Genomic DNA, 9163 nt, shown 5'->3' with positions numbered 1-9163 from the left:
TTTCTATTTCATCATCCTATTGAAAGACCAATGAACAGCAATTCAAAATACTTTTCAACTTAATTATGTCTTGTCCTTGATCTCGTCTTGGTACAAAATCAACTTTGCTTTTCTTCTGAGATAGACTATGGTGTGTGGAGTTCATAAAAGGAATTTAGCATAGCTCATGGTGATGTTTTTCTGCTGCTAAACACCAAATCTCTTTTCAGCAGCCCCATCTCTTTGCATGTACATGTTTGGCAGCAGCCTAGATAACAGATTCCCCTAATGCTTATAACACGCGTATGTTAATATACCATACTGACTGTAGGTCTTCTTTGCCTTCTTTGCAGGACTCTTCAGACAGATCTGTCACTCACCTGCTTCCTTGTACTCTCTCGGGTAACCTCATTTGAAAATTGGTAGACAGTGACTCCTTTGGATGTCATTGACTGTTTCTGAGAGGGGGAGAAAATGTTATAAAAAACAGGCATTGGCTTCTGAGCTTTTTGGAAAGTTGATATTTTAATAACTCTTTTAAGAGTAGGCTTTCTGAAAGCTTATGGATTTTTTTCCCTCAGCAAATATGAATGCTAATTGTTATATCTTCATGAAGCTTCTCCCAGAAACATATTGAATATTATTTCTGTAATTAGATGGACTCAGTTTCTTGGACTCTTTTTATATGTATGTGTTTGCTTTAATGCTTATTCCCCCCGCCCAGTATTATGGAGTTCTTGGCTTATCTTTTAATATGTAAAAAATAAAGCAAGCTGATACAACAGCTTTAGGAGAGTCTACATTTTACCCTTGTTAGACTGTAACATACGTATGATATATACAGTGGTATTTGCAGTAGCTTCATGTCTTGGGGAAAGGAAAATGAGTTAGTTTACACATTCTGTGAAGAAAGTAAAAATTATAAGGATATGCAAAATGAAGTCAAATATACCTTTAAAAATACCTTAAATCATCCATAAAGTAGTATAGCATACATGGCATATGTATGCAGCCTGTGGGATCATTCTCATGCACACTGCAGTTTGTGATCACCTGAGCCAGGATCAAGAAAGACAAGGACTTTTGGCAGATATTTGGGTCTTCAGATCACATTGCTTTCATGAGAGTCTCTAGTATGAAATGGTGATTGAAGAATCCCAGTGTGACCCTGCTTGTCTGCAGGCTTTATACTATTATATTTATAGCATTAATACTTGATAGGTTTCCATGCTTTGAGAAGGACTGAATGAGATCATGTGCATGGCGGCTTCTCTAGGATAGCACCTTGCATAAACACAGTAGCTGCTCGGTAAGTCTTTGATGGGTGTGATCCTGGTTTAGCTTGATCAATTCTGCAATCATACTGGATTGTGCTTGAAAAGGTGTCCAGAAAAACCTGGCCACCTGCTCCTGTCTTCTTCTCAGGTAAGTGTTTCTGGTGTTGACCTCTGAGAAACCTTCCCTCTTTCAACTCTTTCTCATGGGAGTTTTGGTAAATTTTCATGAATTAAAACATGAATATTCAAGTTACCACGAGATGGCGTCAGATCATTTCAAGTAACGCCAGGTAGGGGGCGCCTCAGTTCAGTAAATCTTTAAAGAGGTTGAAATACGTGCCTTTCATAATACGGCAGTTAGCTATTGCAAAGAAACCCCTACTTTCTTCTACTATTTTTCTATGGAAACTTGAGGCTCATGGCTCTTCAACTCCAAAAATTATGCAAGTGTGAAGTATTTGAGTTTATAATGTTTAAGAATTTCTCTGATAACTTAGTGAAGTAATCAGAACTTGCAAAATTTGATCACCATGTCTCCCTGGTGATTACATTTTCAATGTCCTGTACAGTTTAGTTGAGTCATCTTCCTACAACTTATGGTGAATTTATAATATTCAGTCAATATATATTTATGGGTATGTAATGAACAAGCTAGAACTGTAGTAAACGAGATAAGCCCATTTTACTTTAGTGTACATGTTACAATTTACACACATATAATCACAATTCAGAGGACCTGTGTGAGTCTCAAATATCTCCCTTACTTTAGGGGTACTGTGTAAGCGAAAGTCTCCTTTGCTGAGGAGCAGAGTGTCTAAACCTGACCCTCTGTCATGGGCATGTAACTTGGAAGGGCTGAACTTCAAGAAAGCAATCATTGTAGTTCCAAGCTTTTTTTTTTTTTTTGGAGACAGAGTCTCACTCTGTCACCCAGGCTGGAGTGCGGTGGCATGATCTTGGCTCACTGCAAGCTCCGCCTCCCAGATTCAAGCAATTCTCCTGTCTCAGCCTCCTGAGTATCTGGGACCACAGGTGTGCACCACCACATCTGGCTAATTTTTGTATTTTTAGTAGAGACAGAGTTTCACTATTTTGGGCAGGCTGGTCTCAAACTCCTAACCTCAAGTGATCCGCCCGCCTCAGCCTCCCAAAGTGCTGGGATTACAGGCATGAGCCTCTATGCCCAGCCAAGCATTTTTTTTCCCCTAGGGCTAAAATGAATGAATGAATGAATATATAAATAAATATATATATATATATGTATTTTTTTTGAGATGAAGTCTCGCTCTGTGGCCCAGGCTGGAGTGCAATGGCACAATCTTGGCTCACTGTAAGCTCCACCTCCTGGGTTCAGGCCAATCTCCTGCCTCAGCCTCCTGAGTAGCTAGGACTATAGGCTCCTGCCACTGTGCCCGGCTAATTTTTGATATTTTTTAGTAGAGATGGGGTTTTACCATGTTAGCCAGGATGGTCTCGATCTCCTGACCTCATGATCCGCCAGCCTCGGCCTCCCAAAGGGCTGGGATTACAAGCGTGAGCCACCGTGGCCGGCCATAAATAAATAGATTTTTAAAAACTAAGTTTTTCATCAGTTATCAAGATTGCAGTTTCCAGGATGAAAGTGTGAATAACAGAGTTTACCAGCATGGAACATGAAGAGATATTGAGGTTGCCGAAAGCTGAGCCACTGCTCTCTTCATAGATTGGTTTCTGACTGAAGGCAGGCTCATTTTCCAAATTGATCCCTGAGGTCATTGAGGTTTATATTCCAAATTTTTTATTCAGAAAATATTGACTGAGTGATTTCTGTGTGCCAGGCATTACGCTGGCTGGTGGAGATATAGGAGTAACTGAAATAGACAGTATTCCTGCCCTCAGAGAGCCTGTGTTCTAATCTACTGTCTTTTGGGGTCATAGATATCTTTAAGAATGTGTTAAAATGATGAACCCCTTTCCCTGAAAAATCTGTTAATAAATCAATATCTCACACACACACACACACACACACACACACACACACACACCTGCTGTGGGTGGAGACCCACAGTCAGAGTTTTGTGTTTCATTTCCTAGGGTTCGGAAAACTTAAAGTTCAAGTTTGCAAAGTGAGGGGCCTTTCTTCTTTCTCCCATCAGGCTGCCTGCTGCTCTTGCCTTCTGCTCAACACTTTGTGATGTCATGGATAAGACTTCTTGCTAATTTTCTTTTCAGATTTGATCACATGATACATCGCTAAACCTCAGGGAAAAGAGTCCAAGGGGGCTTAGTAGGCTCAGGTCAGCAGCTACCTTGTCCTGTGGCTTCTAGGAGGTCACTTCTGCTCCCAGTGACTCTCTTTTCACATCTGAGTAATGGAAAGGATTGTGTTAGGTTAACTCTTAGGCGATTTAGTGGTAGGTTTGGTGGGCAGGCTTTGTAGGCTGGCAGAAAGTATCAGGGGGTACATTATGTTACCCCCAGATACACTATTCATTAGCTGGACAATTTGAGCAAATTATTTAATTAATCTAAGTCTTATTTTTCATATATGAAGTGGAAAAAGTAACACCTTTTAGAATGGTTTTGTGAATTAACTGAGCTAATGTATCTAAAGTATGTAAATTGCCTAAGACAAAAGCAGTGGCTATTATCAACCTTGTCACAGCCAAATTGCTTTTCAGGGGAATTAAATCAGCATGTTAAATATTTATTGAGCATTTACTATGTGCCTAGCAAAGCATACTTCTATGATTATCCTACTGTGATGCTAACCCAGCCACCAGACAATGATATTAGATCATAGTGAAGAGGTCCACTCTATATTAAACAGGCCTGGTTTAATTCCCTGGCTCCACCAGGGGCCAGCTGGGTGACCCTAAGCAATCTAGTCTTCATTCAGTTTCCATATCTGAAAGATGGGGATGATGATATCACATAAATCAGTTATAACAGACAGGCTGTTGGATTTAAACAAGATTGTGCAAGGAAAGCATTTAGTACAGTGCCTAACTCAAAGAACACTCTTGATTTATGTCAGGCTGGTTCAATATTAATACTATTATTATTTACTGATTAGCTTAAGCTCATCCCCCTCAGGCTAGGTTGGATCTAAAGAAGGTTTTCCCCAGATTTCATGTAAGTCGAGATGATGATAGCATCTCACTTGTCTAGGCCCAAGTTATAAAATTAAGATCCATGATTCAAAACTGGGCTTTGTTTAGAAGTTTCTTGGAAAATATTTACTAGTCCTGCAAACAGCTGTGGTTACTACTAAATAATTCACCTTAGTAGAAGATTAATGGTAGTTCTTTTTTATATGTTTTTGTTTAGTACCCCAACCCCATGGATAAAAATGTCCTCTCTGTAAAAATCACGGAGGAAAAAAGAGGTAAGTTCTCTGTACAGTTTTTTGTATGATCGTTAAATGATAGTGATTTTTGTAAAGATGTGTGTATGTGTGTGTGTGGCCTATTAGGTTTTTTAAAAAGTTGTTCACCTACAGTTCCTTTCCATTATTAGTTGTTAAACATGTATATTTCTGTACTTGAGGTGACTTAGAAAGGTGTGGCAGGTAGAGCACCAGGATTTACGATAGTAAAAGGCCTGCTGATGCTTTTTGTCACTTTCTAACTAATAATTGATGACAACACTGAGCTATATATGATTGTAACCACTAATGTTTTTGAGCCCTTAATATGTGCCAGGTACTCTTACTTTTATTAATTCATTTAATCTTCAGAACAGTGTGTGGGATAAGTATTAGACTACTCATTTAATGCATGGAGAAACTGAGATACAGAGAAGTTAAGTGACTTACTCAAGGTCACATGGCTGTAGACTATTATATCATTTTGTAGATAGAAAAATGCATATGATTAAATATGAGATTTGACCATAAAGTGATTGCTTATGGAATCACAACTACTTGGCAATGTGGTTTAGCATTGACTAAATCAGGAGTTGACCAGCTATGGCTCGTGCTGCCTGTTTTAGTAAATGAAGTTTGATTGGAACATAGTCACATTTGTTTACATGTCATCTATGGCTGCTTCCTCACTATAACAGCAGAGTTGAGCAGTTGCCACAGAGACTTTATTGCCCACAAAACATTTAACATCTGATTCTTCACAGAAAATGTTTACTGATTCCTGGTCTAGAGCATAGGAATCTCTTCTGTTCTGTGTTATCCCTATCTCCAGCAAAAACCATTATCAGTGTCAATGTTTAAACTTGAGAACTGGGCAACGCAGGAAGCTGTGACAATGCACATAGTCAATGTACAAAGCTTTGGAGACACTGGGGCCTAGGTCCAGCCTGCCCTTTAGCCTTCTTAGGAATCATGAGATGCTACTGTTCATTGTGTGACTCTGGAGCCCTCTCTGTGCTTGGCAAACATAACTGCCTTTTGCTTGTATATGCATTTTCTGTACTTTTATAACCATATAGATATATTAAACATGTTTTCTCATGTACCTGCAGTGTGGGAGAAACTTGTTATTTGTCATCAGACAAACTGGATTTCAAATCTTGATTTCATTACTACCTTGGTGACCTAACTTTTTAGAGCCTCAGTTTCTTCATCTGTCAAATGGGAAAATAATCTTGTTTTTAGGTTGTTATGAAGATCAAATGCGAGAACACTGTGCATATTCTAAATTGAAATGTTAATTATAATTTCTATCATTGTCAGAGGCATCTTTGCCATTGAGAGTGGCTAATCCATTTTGAGTATGTGTGAAGCAAACACTGGATGAGATGGCCAAAGGCAGGGCCAGTGGGCAGAGGGGTTGGCACTGTATCAACAGCTTCTGAGCAGTCAGGGTTTTTGCATCAAGGGTTGGGACTACTATAGCCAGAGCTTTGAGAAAACCTGTAACAGCATGGCTAAGTCACAGTGATTCACAAAGCAGAAGACTGCACTTCAGTTTATTCTTTTCTCTGCCTCTGCCTTTCTTTTTCTTAACATTGTTTTTTACATCCCTGATTTAATTCTGGAAACTTCATCACAGAGCAAAATGGTTGCAGTCCTAGTGTTACAGTAGGTAGCTAGTCAAGTATGAGCAGGACAGAAGAGGGCTTACACACACACACACACAGAGAGAGAGAAGAGGGCTTACACACATATACACAAGAGAGCTTACACACACATAGAAGAGGACTTACACATACACACACAGAAGAGAGCTTACACACACAGAAGAGAGTTTACACACACATACACACAGAAGAGAGCTTATACACACACAGAGGAGGGCTTACACACACACGGAAGAGGACTTACACACACACACACGCACACACGCACGCACGCACCCACCCAGGAGTGCTGAGTGACCATCAGGTGATGGTCAGGCGGTTGTTAACTGTCTGACTAAAGTAATAATAGGTCACAGCTGGCATCAGGCAAAGGCACGCTCCTAATAGATAGAAAACACCTGAAACTGATGATCAGCAGCTTTCTGATAAGATCTCAGGATTTGGAAGAAGTGATGTAAGACCCCGGACGTATGCCAACGCGTAAAATCCCAAGTCAAAAGGTCAGACCACACACTTGCCTTTCAGGTTGCCCGCTTGGCTGTCTTCCAAGTGTCCTTTCCTTCCTTTCATTCCCATTCTAAAGGAACCGGAATAGCTTTTTCCTGTTTAGGAAGATTTATAAAAAGAATAGGAATAGCAATTTCCTATTCTTTATAATAAACATTCACTCCTGCTCTAAAACTTGTCTTGGTCCCTCCTTCTGCCTTATGCCCCTCAGTCGAATTCCTTCTTCTGAGGAGGCCAGAATTGAGGTTGCTGCAGACGCGTACAAATTTGCTGCTGGTAACAATAGGAAGTCTACTCCCTTATGAGACATAAATGTGGCTAGTAAAATGAATTATAGGTTTAAATTTTGTAGCCAGATATCTGTGCTTGAAAGTTTGGTACAGAAGGTAGCAGCATCAGGTTCTCCCCTGTTTTGTTTAAACATTCTCTTTGGAGTTGAGCAGGAGTCCCACTGGTCATCGTCATTGGGGCACTGACATGGATAGTACAGAGCAGCGAGTGGTTGTGATTATTTCATCCTTGACATTGGAGTGTGCATTCTGAGTTACTGTTGTACCCTTATTCCTTTATCACAGATAAGGAATATCTGATTTGGCCCAGAAAAGTGTCAGGGAAACTGAATTTTGAATTAAACATTTTCTGTAGGAATTCTGCAAATAGAAAATTGAGATTGACTTTAAAAGATTTATTGCGGGAGGCTGCGGCAGGAGAATTGCTTGAACCCTGGAAGTGGAAGTTGCAGTGAGCCAAGACCATACCATTGCACTCCAGCCTGGGTGTTTCAAAAAACAAAAAACAAAAAACAAAAATACAACAAAAAGCCCCCCAAGATTTATTGACACTAAGAACACATTTCCTCAAATTTTGTGTATAAAAAATTTTCTTTTTTAGATGAATCAACAGGGGTCATCTACAGAAAGAGGATTGCAATCTGTCAGAATGTGGTTCCAGAAATTTTAAGGAAGGTAAGTTCATTTTAAAGTTTAATCACAGTTGTTGTAACATTGAGTATTTTTTAATAGTCATGAAAAGGAACAGCATTTTCTGATATAAAGGAGCATTAGAAACTTCCTCCTCCTTTTACTTCACAGCCTTCTGAGGAAGAAAGCTCTTTCTTATCCAACCTCAGTTTTAGCAGATGCCACTGGAGATACTTTGTCTCTCTGTCTTGTGAAGGACGCTTAATGGACATAGAGATGTTGTGCAGTTACTTTAAAGATACTTTTGGCATTTTGCATGAAGTGACTAATCTTTTCATGATTAGAAATGACTCTTAGGTGAGAATGATCAGAAATGGGAAGATTGTAAACATTTAGTCTCATCTTTAATAAGAAAGAGAAAAGCTTCAGTTTCTAATTCACTATCAGAGATAACAGCTATTTACCAGAGAATAATGTTCTCCATGCCCTCTGTTGTCTTTATGTGTATTTCTCTAAAGTAATATCATTGATGATGAAATCTTCATGATAGCAAATTGTTTTCTCTCTTTGAAGAAGAGCACTCTGGTGATTCTTTGTTGGAAAAAGGTGAGTGGAAATTTTAATCACATTGCTTGACCCATACACGGATTTTCAGTGGGAGTCCTTTCAGAGCTATGAGGAAGTCAGAGGAAAGCATCTGGATATGCCCTTTCAAACAGGTCTCAGAGGGTAGTTTCAACCTGAGAGAGATTCTGTGTGTGGTGTTGTGTTAGTCCATTCTCAGGCTGCTAATAAAGACATACCTGAGACTGGGTAATTTATAAATAAAAAGAGTTTTAATGGATTCACAGTTCCACATGGCTGGGGAGGCCTCACAATCATGGTGGAAGGGGAAGGAGGAGCCAAGGCACATCTCACATGGCAGCAGGCAAGAGAGTGTGTACAGGGGAACTGCCCTTTATAAAACCATCAGATCTCATGAGACTTATTCACTGTCATGAGAACAGCATGGGAAAACCCACCCCCATGATTCAGTTACCTTGCACTGAGTCTCTCCCATGACATGTGGGGATTATGGGAGCTACAATTCAAGATGAGATTTGGGAGGGGACACAGCCAAACCATATCAAATGTGGAACCCGGCTTGGCTCCTGCCGACTAGCTTGCAAATTAAATTGCTGTGTTGTATGTGGAACAAATGGCAGCTTCCATCACTTCCTTATCATGAATTAAAAGACTGTCACATTCTTCAGTGTAATAAAGCTGATATGACAATGAAAATGAACTTTCTTTTTTCCAGATGGTAAAACTGTTGCACTGTAGCATCAAATTATTACTGGCTTTTTCCAGAGTGTGTACCCTGCCTTTGCCCTGTATACTCACTCTGAATCTATTATTTAAAAAGGCAGGCTGGGCGCGGTGGCTCAAGCCTGTAATCCCAGCACTTTGGGAGGCCGAGACGGG

At 39.8% G+C, this 9163-nt stretch overlaps 1 protein-coding gene across 2 annotated transcripts in view; it reads left to right on the top strand.

The window, feature by feature from the left end:
* The first annotated feature begins 1195 nt into the window (after positions 1 to 1195).
* The window catches only part of PRELID2 (PRELI domain containing 2), a 70506-nt gene continuing 62538 nt past the window's right edge, over positions 1196 to 9163 (top strand). The window contains exons 1-4 of one of the 2 annotated variants that reach the window (XM_011939764.1): positions 1196 to 1404; positions 4566 to 4623; positions 7671 to 7744; positions 8273 to 8305. In XM_011939764.1, the coding sequence (XP_011795154.1) occupies positions 4578 to 4623; positions 7671 to 7744; positions 8273 to 8305 (153 nt within the window). In that variant the 5' untranslated portion in view covers positions 1196 to 1404; positions 4566 to 4577. The remainder of the gene's footprint in view (positions 1405 to 4565; positions 4624 to 7670; positions 7745 to 8272; positions 8306 to 9163) is intronic. The other variant, XM_011939765.1, reaches the window with a different exon arrangement.

The sequence above is a fragment of the Colobus angolensis genome, unplaced genomic scaffold (assembly GCF_000951035.1).
Source record: "Colobus angolensis palliatus isolate OR3802 unplaced genomic scaffold, Cang.pa_1.0 Scaffold183, whole genome shotgun sequence".
NCBI classification, from domain to species: domain Eukaryota; kingdom Metazoa; phylum Chordata; class Mammalia; order Primates; family Cercopithecidae; genus Colobus; species Colobus angolensis.
The sequence above is the reverse complement of the archived record's forward strand: the minus strand, read 5'-3'. Positions and strand labels throughout refer to the sequence as shown.